Source organism: Schistocerca nitens, chromosome 2, assembly GCF_023898315.1.
Source record: "Schistocerca nitens isolate TAMUIC-IGC-003100 chromosome 2, iqSchNite1.1, whole genome shotgun sequence".
Lineage (NCBI taxonomy): Eukaryota > Metazoa > Arthropoda > Insecta > Orthoptera > Acrididae > Schistocerca > Schistocerca nitens.
Genome location: NC_064615.1, coordinates 1,004,117,097 through 1,004,138,099, shown reverse-complemented (window position 1 = coordinate 1,004,138,099; position 21,003 = coordinate 1,004,117,097). Strand labels below are relative to the sequence as shown.

Sequence of the window (21,003 nt, the reverse complement as noted above, 5' to 3'; positions counted from 1 at the left end):
TACTCAGGAAATATCATCACCAGCAGTGACGCCATCACCTCTGACCTTTCATATGTACTTGGGAGTAGGTACTGTCTATTTTGAAACATGTTTTCATAAATCTCAGTGACACATGTAGGCACGGCATCGTGTCCAGAGGCTTAATAACGACTTCTGATATTCTTTAGTATTTCAATTTTCTTAATGAAGAACTGAAATTCTTCTGAATTAAGACTATTATGATATGTAGCCACAACAACAAAGTGGCAAATATATGTAAATAAGTTGTGGTATAACCCAGAAAAATGGGGGGTGGGGGGTGGGGAAGTGCTGATGCATCAAGTGATGCGGGAACAGGAGACCCGTCTCTAGCTTCACTCCTGCATACGAAAATGTTAGCACGTGGAGGAGATACAGAGAGACAGGTACTGTCGATGACAAGCCTCGCGCAGGCTGCCGAAGGGCTACTACTGCAGTAGCTGACCGCTACCTGTGGATTTTGCCTCGGGGGAACCCTGACAGCAACGCCACCATGTGTTGAATAATGCTTTTCGTGCAGGCACAGGAAGTCGTGTTACGACTCAAACTGTGCGCAATATGCTGCATGACGCGCAGCTTCACTCACGACGTCCATGGCGAGGTCCATCTTTGCAACCACGACACCATGCAGCGCGTACAGATGGGCACAACAACATGCCGAATGGACTGGCATCACGTTCTCTTCACCGACGAGTGTCGCATGTGCCTGCAACTTGACAGTCGTCGGAGACATGTTTGGAGGCATCCCGGAAAGGCTAACGCCTTAGACACAGTGACGACTGTCAAGTTGCAGGCATATGCACACTCGTCGGAGACATGTTTGGAGGCATCCCGGAAAGGCTAACGCCTTAGACACAGTGTCCAGCGAGTGCTGCAAAACGGAGGTTCCCTGATGTTTTGGGGTTGAGTTATGTGGGGCCGACGTACGAGGCTGGTGGTCATGGAAAGCGCCGTAAGGCCTGTACGATTTGCGAATGGCATCCTCCGACCGATAGCGCAACAATGTCGGCAGCATATTGCTAAGGCATTCGACTTCATGGACGACAGTCTTCGCCCCCATCGTGCACATCCTGTGAATGACTTCTTTCAGGATAACGACATCGCACGACTAGAGTGGCCAACATGTTCTCCAGACATGAACCCTATCGTACATGCCTGGGATAGATTGGAAAGGGCTGTTTACAGACGACGTGACCCAGCAACCACTCTGTTAGATCTATGCCGAATCTTCGTTGGGGAGAGGGACAATCTGGACCAAGAGTGCCTTGATGAACTTGGGGATAGTATGCCATGACGAATACAGGCATGCATCAATGTAAGAGGACATGCTACTGCGTATTAGAGGTGCCGGTGTGTTTAGAAATCTGGACCAGCGCCTCTGAAGGTCTCGCTGTATGGTGGGACAACATGCTATGTGTGTTTTTCATGAGCAATAAAAAGGGCGGAAATGATGTTTATGTTGATCTCTATCCCGATTTTCTGTACAGCCTGCGAAACTCTCGGAGTCGAAATAATACAAAACTTTTTTTGATGGGTATATAAAAAAAACCTGTCCAGGCGATAGCAGTGTCACCTGGGGAGGAACGACTGCCAGTCAGACAGGCATACGGGTCATGTAGTATCGGAGAGCATGCTGCCCATATGTAGAAGGGGGAAGTCACGCGATCAATCTGAGTTCGAGCGAGGGCATATTGTGATGGCCCGGATGCTCGAGGAGAGCATTTCGGTAACTGCACAACTTGTTGGCGCTCAAGGAGTGCTATGGTGTGTCTTCGAAAGTTGGCGAAACCAAGATGAAACCACGTCCAGATATCAGGTGGCTGGGCGGCCACGCCTCATTACAGGTATCGGACCACATAGGCTGGGCAGATGATAATGATGTTTGGTATGTGGTGAGCTCAACTGTGCGGCCATCAACGCCCGTACAGAGTCCTAATTTTTACACAGTCCAGTTTTTTACATAGTCCAGTCTAGTCATTGTCATGGGGGATGATGATGCTGACGAAATGAAGATGATTTCATTTTACCCGATACAATGCAGCAACTCAACGCGGCATGGTCTCAACAAGTCGCTGAAAGTCCCCTACAGAAATATGGATCCATGCCAACACTATAGGCGTCTGTAGTTGCGAAAGTTTTTCCGGTGCAGGATCAACTGCGAAGAATTGTGGCCTAAAGACATGGTGCATTGTCATCCATAAAAATTATATTCTTGTGTGGGAACATGAAGTTCATGAATGGCTTCCAGTGATTTCCAAGTAGCTGAATGTAACAATTTACACTCAATGATCTGTTTAGTTGGACCAGAGAGCCCAGTTCATTCCATGTAAACACAGCTTACACCGCTATGGAGGCACAACCAGCTTGCACAGTGCCTTGTTCACAACTTGAGCCCATGGCTTTGGGAGGTCTTCACCACACTCTAACCCTACCACCAGGTCCACTGGACCTGACGGGATACCAATTCGATTCTACACAGAGTACGCGAAAGAACTTGCCCCCCTTCTAACAGCCGTGTACCGCAAGTCTCTAGAGGAACGGAGGGTTCCAAATGATTGGAAAAGAGCACAGGTAGTCCCAGTCTTCAAGAAGGGTCGTCGAGCAGATGCGCGAAACTATAGACCCATATCTCTGACGTCGATCTGTTGTAGAATTTTAGAACATGTTTTTTGCTCGAGTATCATGTCGTTTTTGGAAACCCAGAATCTACTATGTAGGAATCAACATGGATTCCGGAAACAGCGATCGTGTGAGACCCAACTCGCGTTATTTGTTCATGAGACCCAGAAAATATTAGATACAGGCTCCCAGGTAGATGCTATTTTTCTTGACTTCCGGAAGGCGTTCGATACAGTTCCGCACTGTCGCCTGATAAACAAAGTAAGAGCCTACGGAATATCAGACCAGCTGTGTGGCTGGATTGAAGATTTTTTAGCAAACAGAACACAGCATGTTGTTATCAATGGAGAGACGTCTACAGACGTTAAGGTAACCTCTGGCGTGCCACAGGGAAGTGTTATGGGACCATTGCTTTTCACAATATATATAAATGACCTAGTAGATAGTGTCGGAAGTTCCATGCGGCTTTTCGCGGATGATGCTGTAGTATACAGAGAAGTTGCAGCATTAGAAAATTGTAGCGAAATGCAGGAAGATCTGCAGCGGATAGGCACTTGGTGCAGGGAGTGGCAACTGTCCCTTAACATAGACAAATGTAATGTATTGCGAATACATAGAAAGAAGGATCCTTTATTGTATGATTATATGATAGCGGAACAAACACTGGTAGCAGTTACTTCTGTAAAATATCTGGGAGTATGCGTGCGGAACGATTTGAAGTGGAATGATCATATAAAATTAATTGTTGGTAAGGCGGGTACCAAGTTGAGATTCATTGGGAGAGTGCTTAGAAAATGTAGTCCAGCAACAAAGGAGGTGGCTTACAAAACACTCGTTCGACCTATACTTGAGTATTGCTCATCAGTGTGGGATCCGTACCAGATCGGGTTGACGGAGGAGATAGAGAAGATCCAAAGAAGAGCGGCGCGTTTCGTCACAGGGTTATTTGGTAACCGGGATAGCGTTACGGAGATGTTTAATAAACTCAAGTGGCAGACTCTGCAAGAGAGGCGCTCTGCATCGCGGTGTAGCTTGCTCGCCAGGTTTCGAGAGGGTGCGTTTCTGGATGAGGTATCGAGTATATTGCTTCCCCCTACTTATACCTCCCGAGGAGATCACGAATGTAAAATTAGAGAGATTAGAGCGCGCACGGAGGCTTTCAGACAGTCGTTCTTCCCGCGAACCATACGCGACTGGAACAGGAAAGGGAGGTAATGACAGTGGCACGTAAAGTGCCCTCCGCCACACACCATTGGGTGGCTTGCGGAGTATGAATGTAGATGTAGATGTAGAAATCGGGTTTCATCCGACCAGACCACGATTAACCGGGAGTCTCGGATCCAACCGATGTAGTTACGAGCACAGGAGAGGCGCTGTAGGCGACGTCGTTCTGCTAGCAAAAGCCTCATGTCCGTCGTCTGCTGCCACAGTCCATTAACGCCATACTTCGGTGCACTGTCCTAACGGATACGTTCGTTGTAAGACTTACATTGATTTCTGCGGCTGTTCCACGCAATATTGCTCGCCTGTTAGCCCTGACAACTCTACGCCAACGGCACTGCTCTCAGTCGTTAAGTGAAGGCCGTCGGCCACTGCGTTGCCGTCATGAGAGGTAATGCCCCAGATACTGTATTGTCGGCGCTCTCTGGACACTGTGGATGTCAGAATATGGAATTCCTTAACAAATTACGAAATGGAATGTCCCGTGCGTTTAGCTTCAACTATTTTCCAGCTTTCAAGGTCTGCTAATTCCCTTCGTGCTGCCACAATCATGCCGAAAACCTTTTCAAAATGAGAAAAAGTGACAGCTCCGAAAATGCTCTGTCCTTTTACACCTTGTGTACACGACACTATTGCCATATGTATATGTGGATTCGCTGTCCCATTACTTTGTCACCTCAGTGTACGATACAGTACGCGTTGCGGCTTGTAATACATTATACTACAGACAGACGTGTCAGTCGAACCACGTTACTGGTTGTAGCTGAGTTTTCAGGTCTTGTTCAACTTTATTGCGTGTTGTTTGATTTCCTTCATTCTCGGTAGGGATGAACTGGTTCTAAAATGGTTGGTTAACGGATTTGGGGCACATTGTGTTGATCACAGTTGAGGATACTATAAAAGCACAGTTCAGATCCCATAATGATATTACGTAGATTTGTCGTATTCTGCTAGAATTATCCTTGATGAGCTGTTATCGACTTGTGTAGTACTCAAACATTTTATGTAACTGACTAGCTATGTTCCCTTTTCAGTATTCTTTGGCCTCTTCCCTTAGATCTTTTACATATTTTCTTTGAGACCTCTCAAGGATTTCTTGATTACTTCGGTACACTTGTTCATACCGGGCTTTGTTCTATTCGAAATCAGTTCGTCGTAGACAGTTCTCTTTGGTACCCCTCTCTTTGTCAATAGATCAATGAATTCCCGCAAATGATACCTTCTTGTCAATACTCCATGAGTCAATGATTGACTCAAAGGTTATTTTATGGCTGTAATTGCCAAATTTTAGTATGTTTATGTATTTAGAATGTATATCATACTACTTGCCTCAAATTAAGCTTCACCCTGAATTGTGGTTCAACTTGTAGCGGGAGTCTGGTATGAAACGGTGCTTCGTACATTTCACACCCCTTGCTGTCTTCATACGTAGCCTAATTCTTCGCTGTGATTTAGGCTTCACCGTGATCTACCTGGCTAACTTACATCTTTCTTATACGACATGCGATAGTTTTTGTTTCTAAAGTAGATTTTACATATGAAATTACATCCCTATATGTAGGAGAGCTGATAAACAAGATTCCACTGTAACTGCTCAGTTTAAGTAAAATGGTTTTTGAATCTGTTGAAAGCACCGCGGTCTCCTTGCGAAGCTTGAAATTGGCGTAGGATGTGAGAGCCTTGTAGTTATTTTCCAGACAGGCTTCTGTGCTCACCTGGTGCCCTGCATAAAACGCGTCCTTTATCTGTGCTGCACGATTTTTCACAAGTGACACCCCGCATTCCTTCATATCTATATTTAATGTTAACATTTTAGACAAATTAGATGTGAATTCTGATATTGTGAAGACCAAGATCACTTGATTTTGAAGTCTTTATTCCAAATACTAGTTTCGTCAGAATCGTGCCGTCATTTTCAGATTGGCATTAAAATTTACGTATATGTTCACATACATGTGTCGTTGACATTTTGAGAACCAAGTAGAGATACATTAAAAAAGTAAACGACTAACCATGTTGAGTTTCTTAATGTATTTACACTTTGTTCTCAAAATGTCGATTACACATCTACGTGAAAATTATACACAAAGTGTACTGCCAGTCTATCGAAATTAGTAATTGGAGTAAAGGTCTTAAAGCTAGGTGATTTTGGCTTTCACAAGGACTGCACAAGATTGCGATACTTTCTCAGACATATTCTTTCTGCTTGATGCCATAGAAAACCCACAATGCAACTTGAATGTCTCTAGTAACCGCGTTCAAAACAAATTGTCCATTTTCACAATCAATAATGTCAATGCACTCATAGTGAATTTCCTAGAAGCTATTTGATTATGCGGCACCTTTCAGTCCCCTTAACCAAAATGATTGCAGAGCCCATTTTGTACCAACTACACATGCTCTAATTTCTATGTCGTATATCCGTATTTCATGTTTGGAGATAATTTTTTATGCCTTAAATTTTAGGGTTTAGTGTAATTAAATTACAAGTGGTGAATTTTTCGTGTAGGAAAGGCAAACAAACCTGAAACCCAGAGGGATACATTAACTCTGACCATTAGCTTTCACAACTGTTGAAAGGTCCTTAGCGCAACTTTTTCTCCCCTTGTTCCGAAAAAGGTATTTCATTTCCAACCTACCATCCACTCCTGAGTAGTATTCTCCTATTCACCATAAAGGGCGATCTCAAGAGGTCACTATCATATTCTCATATATTTGATTCATCGGAGTAAACAATTGGATTAAACTGTACTGAGAGATTCATTAAACAAAGTTTATGAGAAATACAACTGATCTAGAAAATGTGAAATTTGACGCGATACTGCCACGATGTATGATAGATTTACATGTACCAGTATTGAAGCATGGAGGTGCAATTCAGACCCATTGTTGTTGAAAATGTGTAATACGTATATCACCGAGCAATAGGTCTCGAATGAGAAGAGAAAAACGATACGAGTTTCCATTTGTAATAAGGAAGATGTGAGGCTAAGCAAAGTTTACTGTAGTCAGCTACCAAATTCACACTGAGCGAAAATTAGTTGATGGAATAGTTCTCTAAAGGGAGAATGCAATGTAAGGACGGTTAGGTTGTGTACAGACAACTTAATTGATAATAATAGGTTCTGTGGCAACAATGATCGGGAACTCAAATTAAAGTTACATCATGTGACCTCTACTTATCACCAATAATATTGATTGGCAACAATTATCGGGAACTCAAATTAAAGTTAGATCGTGTGACGTCTATTTATTACCAATAATATTGATTTATCATTTAAGAGTTTATGGATTAGTTGTTTTGAAGCTTTGCAAAGGACAAAATAATAAGGGGGAAGGAGAATGAAGGTCAGTCTCCACGGCATAAATGTAACTGCTAAAAAATACAATTCCATAATATCGACATCTAGCAGTAAAACTATCTGCATATAGATGAAAAGGTGATATTACATGCAAAATAGTCGTGAATGGGAATGAACAGAAGAAATATAGGCTTTGAGTTGTTGTCTTACTCCTACGTGTTACTACAGCAACAATTACATCACGGTCAAAAAGTTTTTAGTGCCAGATATTGGGTGGTTGCACAAGAAAAGCCAATATGAAAATTTGTATGACTCTGTGACACATAGTACGAGTCACTGTTGGAATCGGGCAATTCATATAAATACCACGGCGTAACACTTCGTAGGGATATGAAATGGAATGATCACACAGGTTCAGTCGTGGGTAAAGGAGGTGGTAGACTTCGTTTTATTGGAAGAAAATGGTTCAAATGGCTCTAAACACTATGGGACTTAACATCTGATGTCATCAGTCCCCTAGATTTAAAACTACTTAAACCTAACTAACCTAGGGACATCACACACACGCCCGAGGCAGGATTCGAACCTGCGACCTAGATATTGAACGGATACAGAGAAGGGCAGCTCTGTTACGCTCACGGGAAGGTGTAACAGAGATACTGGAGGAATTGAACTGGAAGACTCTTGAAGACAGACGTAAACTATCCCGAGAAAGTCTATTAACAAAGTTTCAAGAACAAGCTATAAATTATTATTTTAGAAATGTACTACATCGTCCTACGTATCTCTCACATAGGGATAGTGAAGATAAGATTAGAATAATTACTGCACGCACAGAGATATTCAATCATTCTTCCACGTTCCATACGTGAATGGAACAGGAAGAAGCCCTAATAACTGGCACAATGAGACATACCCCCTGCCATGCACCTCACGGTAATTTGTATAGATGTAGACGTAGATACTAGGGGGCCGCTTCGTTAACCATTTAGTGCATGCAGACTAAATTCAAATTAAGTAAAATACAGGAAGCGTAGAACTGGACAGGGCCTTGAACCTTATTTCTTAGAAATGCACGTCCAGTGCCCATATCATTGTACCACATCGCTAGGACATCAGAGTTTCACGAAATAATTCTGCAAAATACATTTGGAATAGATATCAGTAGTGTGGCTAAAACGAGAAGGGAGTAATTAAATCTACAGCAATGAAATCGTATCATAGTGGAGAATGTTACACCTGGATTATGATGTACGTAGGATCAGGTGATGGTCCCTGGTCGTTGTTTTAGTCTATTGACAGATTTAAAAACAATATGAAGTAATGCACACTACAAAGTACCCTAGAAGTTTACAACATCTTCCACATTGTTAGACACGAGATTATGTTCTGCGTAGCATACGCAAAAATTACGATTTCTTCATATTTAAGTACTGTGTAACATATTGAAGTTATTTAGAGGATAGCGCCAATTTTTTGATTGCAGAATCTTATGTTGAGTAAAATGCTGTATATTTTAAAACCTAGTTGCATACTCTGTGGACGTTTAGGCCACACTTCGTCGGTTGTGTGCCGTCTTGTATCTGGTAACACAAGATGGTCTATCATAGATCACGATGTATTTCCAATTTCTTTAACGTTTTAATAACTTTTCTTGTTTCAAAAATGGAACTGTATTACTTACCAACAGTTTCTATTCCTAAATGTTTTCAACCTATAACTGGTTTTTGACAACCCTTCTCCTTCATTTGATTTATCTTAAAGATTACTGGTAATTAAATAAGATATTGGAAGATTTTTTCAATTGCAACACTTTTATATATCAACAGAATATTCGTTCCTAGGTACATGATGAAACGTTTCTGTCTAGAATTTATAGTGCAAGAGAATCGTCAGGGTTAATACTATTATGAAAATTTTTCCCAGTATTTCACGGAAAGGTAAAATACTGATTGTTATGGAGACGTCCAAAGACGGAAATCTGACCAAAAACACAGATAATTGAAATTAATAATTACTGTCAACAGATCAATTTACGTATTCACTAATCAGGAGCCTAACGTCTATTAATATCGTGTGGCACGATACATCAAGCCACTGAAGCGACTGCCGAAGTCATTGTTCGAAGGTAATTGACCGATGAACAATATACTTAAGGATTGAAATGAAATGATACAAAATCCGATCTCACGGTGGTTCTGCTTAACGATATTGAATAAGTAACGAAAAAACATGTTACGTGTTCGGTTCTTCTATCCTCGAAAAATTTGTCACCGATCCTTTGTTTACAATCTCGGAAAAGAAAGATACCAACATCCATACAAAGTTATGGTTATTACAATGGGATATTATCACGCTTGATTCTATAGTTATATTCCACTCACACATTTCAAAAAAGGACTTATATTTGATCTAAAGGCGAAATACATAGAAACGTGTGCTTACTCTACAACAGCCAGACAAGAAAAAACGCCACAGAATGGCGAGAAAAAGTGACATGCCACATCATTTGTCTTACAGCAGTAGATGTACAGAGTTCCTTTGGCCACTCTAACAAAAGTCTCTGAGCAAACGGTTTTATTATCAGTTTAATTATGAAACTTATTTTTGCGTAGAAAAACAAAAACAAAAGTGCACAATATATCAGTACAGTAATATGTTTCTATCAATATTTCTCATTTCAGTCTTTTTACGGTCATAAAGTCACATGGGGCAATGTATATATCCATTTCATGGCTAGCATAAATAGCATTACAATGAACATGTTATGAACGTACATTGTGACAGATTTTCACACGTGGAAAAAACTTAGTGTCCAGGATATTGTCTGTAACTTAAGAAACATTCATCATATGAATGCTAGCATTTATAAATGGAACAAGAAAATGTATACAACTGGTATTGCAGGGCTCGCTAGAAGCGAAAGTCTAAATGTCTTCGATGTAAAACGCTCTGCCCTAATCTGCCCTACTGTAATAAACTGAGCAGAACATTCATGTGGTGCATGAAATCATGTATTTATGATCTTGTGAGTACTAATCTACGTATTAACACTGATCATAAGTGAAGAACAACAAAATGATTGTAAGAAGTTTGACTCTTCCACTGCTCTCCGAATACGCTAAATACTTCGTAGTGCAAATTATAATGCTAACGCAACGGCTGACTCATCACTGTTGGATTCTCATTTTCAAAAGTAGTATTTTCAGGCAGTTAAGACACCTATGATGAAAAAATAAGCGACAATATGCTGTTCAGTTCGTCGCAGCTGTGCCATGTGGCCTTGTGATACAACCAGATCCCCAACTACCTCACTCAGATTGCAGACTCTGTTCGGTTCCTTTGTGGAAGAGTCACGGAATCACGAGTACTCCACGTCAGGTGTTGGCGAGCCTTATAAAAGCTGTGCAGCCCACGTTCACCTCTGCACTTCCATGAGGGCGACAGTGGCAGCTCTCCTTCTGTGTCTTGTGGTGAGTAGTGTGGGCTGTAGACTGCGAAAATACAAACAGAAACTCGTGTTTCATATAATTTTACTGGTACAGTCACGTCTACACACTCTCTGGAGACGACTGTATATGTAAAAATAAGCGTTTACTTGTACCTATGTTTATGTTCATAATATTCTATTCCAAAATATAAATGAGAAAACGTGATAATTTACACGAATTTGCGGATGATATAGTAATTCTGATTTTTAATTCCACACAACAAAGATCAGCCGAAAGTGGCAAAACTCAGATGCGAAAGCAGATCTAAGATTTATATTTCCGAAAAATAAATAGAACTTCTTCAAACCAATTGCAGGTTGTCCCTTCACAGTGCGTGAGAGCGCTGTGGTTAAGATACTGGGATTGCACTCGGGACGTAGGCGATCAAACCCCACTCCAGTCATCCAGCTTTCACTCTGTGTTGTTCCCCTAAATCGCTTAAATCAAATATCATACTGTTTCCTTAGATAAAATTCGGCGGATTCGCTTAAGAAATCCGGGGTTGTGATTCGTCTCTAATGAGCGTGCTATCGACATGTTGTTACTCGTTAATCTTCTTCCTTTCGTTCCATACGTACCCCGTAACAGATTCTATACAGAATAAGCATACTGATGTAACATTTTAAGTTGTGTCAGAATGTTGTTGATACAGCTGTCATACACCTCAGTGAGGTGGATCCACGATAGCTAGAATTGATTAATTTTGCACTTCAAACGGTTCAAATGGCTCTGAGCACTATGGGACTTAACGTCTATGGTCATCAGTCCCCTAGAACTTAGAACTACTTAAACCTAACTAACCTAAGGACAGCACGCAGCACCCAGTCATCACGAGGCAGAGAAAATCCCTGACCCCGCCGGGAATCGAACCCGGGAACCCCGGCGTGGGAAGTGAGAACGCTACGGTACGACCACGAGCTGCGGACGATTTTGCACTTTACTTTACATAATAGGTTCTGATTAGTCATCTCGTATCTATAAAATTTGCAACTGGTATGTTCACTAAATGAGAGTAGAGAAGCTCTCGTGCTCGTTACTTCTCTGCATGATGCACATGGAGGTCCTCTACAAAGATGTCGAAAGTAATATGTCATGCGAACAGTGATGCTTGTTTCCCGATCCTCTAGAGTATGAAGCTGCATCCACCATACATCTAAGCTGTCCCTTCTAACGATTCGTAAGTGGCTCCATAAGTGGGTAGACAGTTGCTGAATAAAACTATAGTTCTCTGTATACCACCCAGCAAGAAAGTCTAATATGGCCCCAGTGTCTAGCACATACCAGAAACTGCACTGTTTTCGAATAATCTTGCGTTCATAGTGTTACTGCCAACTCATTTAAAAGCGAATTTATCATGTGGTTTATAGCACACCATTGTACTACAGGTGGCAGCATGCCGCTGCCAGGAGACTCCGCCTGGCCCTCCTGGACCAACTGATGGTCCACAGCCAACTGGTCCACCTGGCCCACCAACTGGAGGCCCTGATCCGACAGGTCAACCTACTGGAGGTCCTGAACCAACTGGACCACCAGGCACACCAACAGGAGGTCCTGAACCAACTGGGCCACCTGGCCCACCAACTGGAGGTCCTGAACCAACAGGTCAGCCCACTGGAGGTCCTCAACCAACTGGAGGGCCCCAACCAACTGGTGGACCTCAGCCTACAGAAGGCCCACAGCCTACTGGCCCACCAGGGCCACCAGGACCGTCTTCTGGGGGACTTTGGGGTTGTTGAATTCCTGTACACGCATCTGCGAAACATCAAGAGATTTCAGCCGTGATATTTATGATAAACTCTACCTGATTTTAAAGATGGAAGTGTTCTGGAAATTGCTTTGTAAAATTATTTCTCATTAAATCAGCATTGCAAAATCTCCATAAATGTTTCCGTTATTTGTAAAGTGTAACGAATAACCTACTAACCCAAAAAATAGTAACTCTTTAAACTTGATGTCAAAAAACTGTGACAGTTTCATAAGTCATTCTGTTCTTGACTGTGTAATTAGTGACTTCAGTATGTACTCTATGTGATGAAGTGTCCTAATCTTGCACCACATCAGGCTATGTATCCAAGGATATTTTAGTGTAACATTCAAGCGTAAACATTATATCCTGTTTTCTGTACAATGAGTGAAGAAATGAAATTATATGATTTCTCCTGGCGCATGACAGTAGCGCGATCTTAGAGACAATATTTGGCAGCTAATACCAATGTCAAAACTAAACTGCATAGAACAGTTGTCGTACATGCTCTTGAGATGTATTTCTGTTTCGTATTAGCGATAAAGATTCTGACCGTGATCTGCCATCGCATATAAGATAAATGTGTAATTTAACGAGGGATCGCCAAATGTGTCTCCATCTCCTCATAATTTCAATGTGTTCGTGGGATCTAGTACGGTCTATTTTGAAATACATTTTTACAGTTCTGAGTTGCGCATACAGATATGGCAGCGTTTCCAGAAGTTTAACAATGACTTCCATTACCAAAGCACCTTATGTTTCTTAATGAAGGACTAAAATCTAGTCCATGGACAATTCTTCAGAATCAATGCTTTTACTGTACCTGCTCACAACGACGAAGTGGCGAAATATATCTAAGTATTCATACAACATAGAATAATATCGTTACACTTATGACCCAAAACATTATGATCAGCTGCTTAATAGCTTGTTTCTCCGTCATTAGAACAAAATACGCTACTGATTCTGCGTATTAGGAATTCGATAGTTTGATGGAAGGTTTTTGATGGTATGTGGCACAAGTCTACGCACAAGTCATATAATTCGCGTAAATAACGAGCTGCTGATTTCCATGCGGGGTGGTGGCGCCCGATAGTGATCTAAATGGGTTCCATAGGATTAACATCATGCACTTTGCAGTCGAGATGTCAGTGTGAGTTCGCTATAATACTCGTCAAACCACTGTATGACGGTTCTGGCTCCGAGACATGGACTATTTTACTGTTGAATGTTGGCATCGCCGTTGGGGAAGACATGAAGGATTGAGGGATGCAGGTGGTTCGCAGCTGTCAGCGTGTCTTCGATTACTAACGAAGGAGAACGTCCCCCGTAGCATAATACTGCTTCCATCAGGCTAGGTCCGTGATGCGATGGACGAGCCGCCGTTAACTTCGATGACGGCGTTTGTGGAGAGGACAATCGACCTAGTGTAGCAAAAAGTGTTCACCCAAAGAGCCGACTCATTCCCACCGACCGACGGCCTAAACCCGATGGTCCAGTGTTCACTGCAATCGTTACTGAACATGTGAACACGGAGAGGTGGTCTGCTGCGGAGCTCCATGCGCAGCAATGTACCATGAACGGCGTGCGCCGAAACATTTGTGTGTGCAGCTGTTTTGTGCTCTTTTAACACGGTTGGGACAGATCACCTGCTATCCTACGTTACAAAGCGCAGAAGTCTCCAAACCCCACATTCTGTAAAGAGTCGTCGACGTCCAACCATTTAACTCCTAGTGGCAGTTTCACTGTCCTTCTGTCTGTTTCCGTAGACCCTTACGACAGTATCACTTGAACATTAGACCAGCTATACCGTTTTCGGGATACTCGTCCACAGTCTCCACATAGTAATTACCTGTCCTTTGTCAAAGACGCTTATCTCAATGGATTTCCCAATTTGCAGGCCATATCTTCGCTAGGGTGATGCCACATACCTGTCTGCTCCGCTTATGTACTTCTGTTAACTCCTCACATGCCCGAAACGCCAACAGGGGCATCCAATGTCGCGATGGTTAGTGGTTATAACGTTTTAGCTTATCACTGTATATGAGATATACAGTTAAATTACACAATAATGATACAACCATTATTACAAGTACGTAGAACTACGTTCTAACCATAATTGACACGACAGTCACTAGACATGTAATCCCTACCCATTACAACCCTCTTTCCCAACCGTATTTGTTACATGCAAAGTGAGATTATCAAAACCAGAGAAATTTTTGTGAAAGGAATGTGTAAAAACAGAGGGTGTTCATGAGTGATTAGTGGCAGTGGGCGGAGAGTGCGCATCTTCATGAAATATGCCCTTGTAAGATGACAAAGCTCGTCCCCATACGAGTTGGGAAACCACGGCTATCATCGCTGAAATGGGCTACTAGGTGCTGCCAAATCCACCGTATTCACCTGACTTCGTCATTTTAACTTCTGAAGCCCCTCCTCGTGCCGGCCGTTGTGGCCGAGCGGTTATAGGCGCTTCAGTCCGGAACCTCGCTGCTGCTACGGTCGCAGGTTCGAATCCTGCCTCGGGCATGTATGCGTGTGATGCCCTTAAGTTAGTTAGATTTAAGCAGTTCTAAGTCTAGGGGACTGATGACCTCAGATGTTCAGCCCCATAGTGCTCAAGCAATTTGAAACATTTTGAACCCCTTCTCGAACCACCTTCCCGAAGTTCGTGAAAGGCCAAAAAATGATATCCGTGTAGATGTTTCTTCATAGGCCCGAATACGTGGTAATCATATGGGGTCAAGTCAGTGGAGTGCCAGGAAGCCCACTTCAACGATGGAAGGTATGCGAACGCGTGTGGAGACGAACATTGCCATATTGGTAGCTCACTTTTCGTGATGATAGATACTCTCCACATAGCGGCACCAATTGCTTGTGAATATCTGTGGTGTTTATACCGTCCTTCCACAGAAACCACGTCATCCAGGGCTGTCCTTGAAGAACACACTCCTGGCCGTCTACACACGTGAGGTCAGCAGTTGAGAAATTGGCCTGTACTGTGCAGGGATTACTCTTCTAGTGATTGTCCTGCCACCTACTGTCAGGCCAGAGTACTGCACACTTAATACTATAATGGTAAGTCAAAACGCGTACCATGACTGATGGGAAAAAATAAAGTGTAAATCAATAAGGAACGTTTCCAGAATGAGATTTTCACTCTGCAGCGGCGTGTGCGCTGATATGAAAATCCCTGGTGGATTAAATCTGTGTGCCGGACCGACACTCAAACTCGGGACCTTTGCCTTTAGCGGGCAAGTGCGCTACCAATTGAGATATCCAAGCACGATTCACAACCCCTCCCCAGAGCTTTAGATCCGAAAGTACCTCGTCTCCTATCTTCCAAACTTCACAGAAGCTCTTCTGCGAAACTTGCAGAACTAGTACTCCTGGAAGAAAAGATACTCCAGAGACATGACTTAGTCACAGCCTGAGGGTCGAATGTTCAAGTGCTACTGTCGTGAGGGTCTAGGGAAAGAGGTAGAAGAACAGTTGGAAGTCCACGACTGTTCACAGAATGTGGGGTTTGGAGGATTGTCTGCCCATTAAAGTACGATAGATGGTGACCTGTGGCATTTCTGCCGAAAGAGCACAATACTGCTGCACACACAAGTGTTTTAGAACATACCGTTCGTAGTACATTGTCGAGTATGGAGCTCTGCAGCGAACCACCCGTAAGTGTTCACATAGTGACTCAACGACTTAGTCAATAGCGATTGCAGTGGACACGGGACCATCGGTTTCGACCGTATTTCAATGGAAATGTGTCGGCTCCCTGGGTGAATCACATTTTTGCTTCACTAGGTCGATGGTCGTGTCCACAAATGCCGTCATCGAGATGAACGGTGGCTCGAAACGAGCATCGCATCAGGGACACAGGCCACAGCCGAGTGGGAACAGTATGATGCTACAGGAGCCATTCTCCTGTGCTTCTATGGAACCTGTGTTAGTAATCGAAGACACACTGACAGCTGCAAACCGCCTGCATCCCTTGATCGTTCACGTCTTCCCCAACGGCGATATAATCATTCAGCAGTAAAATACTCCGTGTATCGGAGCCAGAACCTTCATACAGTGGTTTGACGATCATTATAGTGGACTCACACTGTCATCTCGACGACCAAATTCGCCTGATGTAAATCCTACTTCGCCACTTTGTCGTTGTGTGTAGTTATGGTAAAAGCACTGATTTTGTAGAATTATCCGTGGACTAGATTTTACTACTTCATTAAGAAAAGTGAGGTACGGTACTTTGATTATTTGAAGTCGTTGTTAAACTTCTGGAAACCCTGCAATATCTGTATGATAACTCAGAACTATAAAAATGTATTTCAAAATAGACCGTACTAGGTCCCACGAACACATTGAAATTATGAGGAGATGGAGTCACATTTGGCGATCCCTCGTGAGAGGTTTAATTACACATTTAGCATATATGCGATGGCAGATCACTGTCATAATCTTTGTCGCTAAGACGAAACAGAAATACATCTCAAGAGCATGTACGACCACTGTTCGATTCAGTTTGGTTTTGAAATTGGTGCTAGATGCCAAATTTTGTCTCTAAGATCGCGCTACTGTCATACGCCAGCAGAAATCATGTAATTTCATTTGTTCACTCATTGTACCAGAAAATAGGTCTATAATGTTTACACTTGAATGTCACACTAAAATATCCTTGGATACATAGCCTGACGTGGTGCAAGATTAGGACACTTCATCATGTAGAGTACACACTAAGGTCACTATTTACACAGTCAAGAACTGGATGACTTATGAAACTGTCACAGCTTTTTTGACATCAAGTTCAACGAGTTACTATTTTTTGGGTTAGTAGGTTATTCGTTACACTTTACAAATAACGGAAACATGTATGGAGATTTTACAATGCTAATTTAATGAGAAATAATTTTAAAAAGCAATTTCCAGAACACTTCCATCTTTAAAATCAGGTAGAGTTTATCATAAATATCACGGATGAAATCTCTTGATGTTTCGCAGATGCGTGTGCAGGAATTCAGAAACCCCAAAGTGCCCCAGAAGGCGGTCCTGGTGGCCCTGGTGGGCCAGTAGGCTGTGGGCCTTCTGTAGGCTGAGGTCCACCAGTTGGTTGGGGCCCTCCAGTTGGTTGAGGACCTCCAGTGGGCTGACCTGTTGGTTCAGGACCTCCAGTTGGTGGGCCAGGTGGCCCAGTTGGTTCAGGACCTCCTGTTGGTGTGCCTGGTGGTCCAGTTGGTTCAGGACCTCCAGTAGGTTGACCTGTCGGATCAGGGCCTCCAGTTGGTGGGCCAGGTGGTCCGGTTGGCTGTGGACCCTCAGTTGGTCCAGGAGGGCCAGGTGGAGTCTCCTGGCAGCGGCATGCTGACACCTGTAGTACAATGATATCATGTAGTACATGATAAATTCTCTTTTAAACGAGTTGGCAGCAACGTTATGAACGTAAGATTATTCGAAAACAGTGCAGTTTCTAGTATGTGCTGGACACTGGAGCCATACTATGCTTTCTTGCTAGGTGGTATACGGAGAAATGTTGTTTTATTCAACAACTGTGTACAAGAGGCACAACTGTGTACCCACTTAGGAGTCGTTATAAAGGCCAGCTTAGATGTAAGGTGGATGGGACTTCAGAGGATTGAGAAGTGGAATGAGGTATTGCTTTAGGCATCTTTGTAGAGGACCTTCATGGACATCATGCAGAGAAGTAACTAGTATGAGAACTTACCTAATCTCATTTTGTTTACATATCAGCTGCAAACTTTTATAAGATGTGATGACCGATAAAGAACTATTACATAAAGTTAAGTGCGAAATTAACCAGTTATAGCTATACAGGACATTCGCCTCAATGAGAGGTATGGGAGCTGGTCATAAATGTTTGCTGAAACAGCTGTCAACAACACTCTGACACACTTACCGTACAATGTTACATCAATATGCTTATTCTGTATAGAATCTGATACGGCGTACATACGAAACGAAAGGAAGAAGACATGAAGATTAACGACTAACAACTTGTCGATAGCACGCTCATTAGAGACGAATCACAACCCCGGATTTCTTCAGCGGATCCGCCGAATTTTATCTACGGAAACAGATCGACATTTGATTTAAGCGATTCAGGAGAACAATAGAGAGAGAAAGCTGGATGACTGGATGGGGATTTGATCGCCTACGTCCCGAGTGCAATCCCAATACCTCAACCACTGCTCTCACTGTACAACGTGCATCTGCTTTGAAGAAGTTCTATTTATTTTTCGGAAATATAAACCTTAGACCTTCTTCCCCCTCTGAGTTCATCGACTTTCGTCTTATCTGTGTTGTGTACAACTAAGATCAAAGTTACTATATCATCCACAAATGCGTGCAAATTATCACGTTTTCTCATTTATATTTTGGAATAGAATATTATGAACATAAACATCGGTACAAGTAAACGCTTATTTTTTTCCTATACAGTCGTCTCCAGAGAGGGTGTAGACGTGACTGTACCAGTAAAATTATATGAAACACGAGTTTCTGTTTGTATTTTCGCAATCTACAGCCCACACTACTCACCACAAGACACAGGAGAAGAGCTGCCACTGTCGCCCTCATGGTGATGGAAGTGCTGAGGTTAGTCCGTGCTGCAGAGCTTTTATAAGGCTCACCAACACCTGACGTGGAGTACTCGTGATTCCGTGACTCTTCAACAAAGGAACCGAACAGAGTCTGCAATCTGAGTGAGGTAGTGGGGGATATGGTTGTATCACAAGGCCACACGGCACAGCTGCGACGAACTGAACAGCATTTGTCGCTTATTTTTTCATCATAGGTGTCTTAACTGCCCGAAAATACTACTTTTGAAAATGAGAATCCAACAGTGACGAGTCAGCCGTTGCGTTAGTATTATAATTTGCACTACGAAGTATTTTGCGTATTTGGAAAGCAGCGGAAGAGTCAGACATAGCAGCACTCCGTATAATCGTTTTGTTGTTCTTCACTTAGCACTATTATCTGCTTTTGACTGTGTTCGTACGTAGATTAGTACTCACAAAATCATAAATACATGCTTTGATGCACGACATGAATGTGCTTCTCTGTGTGGCAGAATAGGGCAGTGTGTTGCTCATTGGAACACATCTAGATACTTGCTTCAATACAAGTTTCTGGTCCTACTCTGAAATTTTAGTATTCACCTGATGTGATTTCCTGCACGGTTTTTCAGAATTTGATAAGATATCCCAAGGTACAGCAACAACATAGTCATTATAACGTCATACACACACACATATATATATATATATATATATATATATATATATATATATATATATATATTGCCGCTATGAAATTTCATAATTGTGAAAAGACTGAAATGAAAGATAGCAGTAGAAACATATTAATACTCTGATATATTGTGAATTTCGGTTTTGTTTTTCTACGTAAAAGACATATTGTAATCAAATCATTTAGTCAGAGACTTTTATGCTAAACTCTATATCTTTTGCTGTTAAAGAAACTAAATGGTATCTCATTTCTTCTCGCCACTCTCTGGTGTATTTTCTTGCCTGGTTGTTGCAGAGTAAGCAAACGTTTCTGTGTACCTTGCCTTTAGATAAAGTGTATGTGGAAGTGTAATTTAGTTGTAGTATCAAACCTGATAATATCCTATCATAATAGTTACAGCTTTGTGTGAATGTTTGTATCTTTCTTTTCAGAGACCGTAAATAAAAAATTGGTGACGAATTTTTCGAGGATAGGACGGCTAGCACGTTACGTGCTCTTTCGTTACTTATTCAATGTTGCCAAGCAGAACCAAAACAAGATCGAGTTGTCGATCATTTCTTTTCACTCCTTACGTATATTTTTTACGTAAGAATAATGTTAGGTTTGTTCGGTGAATTACCTTCGAAAAGTGACGCCGGAGACGCTATAGTGGCTTGATGTACCGTGCCTCACGATGTTAATAGACGTTAAACTCGTCACTGCGGAATATGTAATTTATATCCGTTGATAGTAACGATGAAATTAATTTATCTGCGTTTTTTGCTCAGGTCTGCCGTCTTTGAACCTTCCTCTCGCCCGTCAAGGAACTGCATAACAAGAGTATTTGCCGCGCGGTGTGGTCGCGCGGTTTGAGGCGCCAGGCCACGGCCTGCGCGGCCCCTCCCGCCGTAGGTTCGAGTCCTCCCTCGGGTTGGGTGTCTATGTTGTTGTTAGCGTAAGTTAGCTTAAGTAGGGACCAATGACCTAAGTAGTTTGGTCCCTTAGGAATTCACACACATTTGAACGATCAGTATTTTATTTTCCGTGACATAAATTCTACATGGAAACGTTTCATCACGTACATGGGAACAAATATTCTGTTCAAATTTAAAAGTTTTGCAGTCTAGAAAATCTTGTCAGTATATTATTTAATATCCTACGTGTTACATTATTACTATACTACACACCAATAATCAGTAAGATCAATTAAATTGAAAAGAAGAATTATCATAAATCAGTAATATGTTGAAAACATTTAGAAATAGAAGCTATTGGTAAGTAATACAGTTCCCATTTTTTAAGACAGGGAAAATGACTAAATGGTTAAAGAAACCTAATGCATTACGCAATATATTCTGTT

At 42.2% G+C, this 21,003-nt stretch overlaps 2 protein-coding genes across 12 annotated transcripts in view; one reads left to right on the top strand and one right to left on the bottom strand.

Moving 5' to 3' along the window:
- Positions 1 to 21,003, bottom strand: part of LOC126237344 (proline-rich protein HaeIII subfamily 1-like) — a 388,790-nt gene that overhangs the window by 39,322 nt on the left and 328,465 nt on the right. Inside the window, exons 1-2 of one of the 11 annotated variants that reach the window (XM_049947407.1) lie at positions 18,954 to 19,068; positions 17,275 to 17,766 (exon numbers count right to left, since the gene is read on the bottom strand). The exons of 7 other annotated variants lie outside the window; for them this stretch is intronic. In XM_049947407.1, coding sequence (XP_049803364.1) covers positions 17,416 to 17,766; positions 18,954 to 18,992 — 390 coding nt within the window. In that variant the 5' untranslated portion in view covers positions 18,993 to 19,068 and the 3' untranslated portion in view covers positions 17,275 to 17,415. Of the gene's footprint in view, positions 1 to 17,274; positions 17,767 to 18,953; positions 19,069 to 21,003 lie in introns of those variants that run through there. 3 more of the 11 variants (XM_049947399.1, XM_049947400.1, XM_049947408.1) reach the window with 3 other exon arrangements.
- On the top strand, positions 10,514 to 12,526 carry LOC126237348 (proline-rich protein HaeIII subfamily 1-like). The gene is made up of 2 exons (XM_049947414.1): positions 10,514 to 10,633; positions 12,037 to 12,526. The coding sequence occupies exons 1-2, from the start codon at positions 10,595 to 10,597 to the stop codon at positions 12,385 to 12,387; spliced, it is 390 nt and encodes a 129-aa protein (XP_049803371.1). The 5' UTR covers positions 10,514 to 10,594; the 3' UTR covers positions 12,388 to 12,526.

What these genes read in the sequence shown, in the direction of transcription:
- LOC126237348 (XM_049947414.1), top strand. Translation starts at nt 10,595, where the DNA reads ATGAGGGCGACAGTGGCAGCTCTCCTTCTGTGTCTTGTG. An exon ending in CTCTCCTTCTGTGTCTTGTG is followed by an intron (nt 10,634 to 12,036) that starts GTGAGTAGTGTG and finishes ATTGTACTACAG; the next exon opens with GTGGCAGCATGCCGCTGCCA.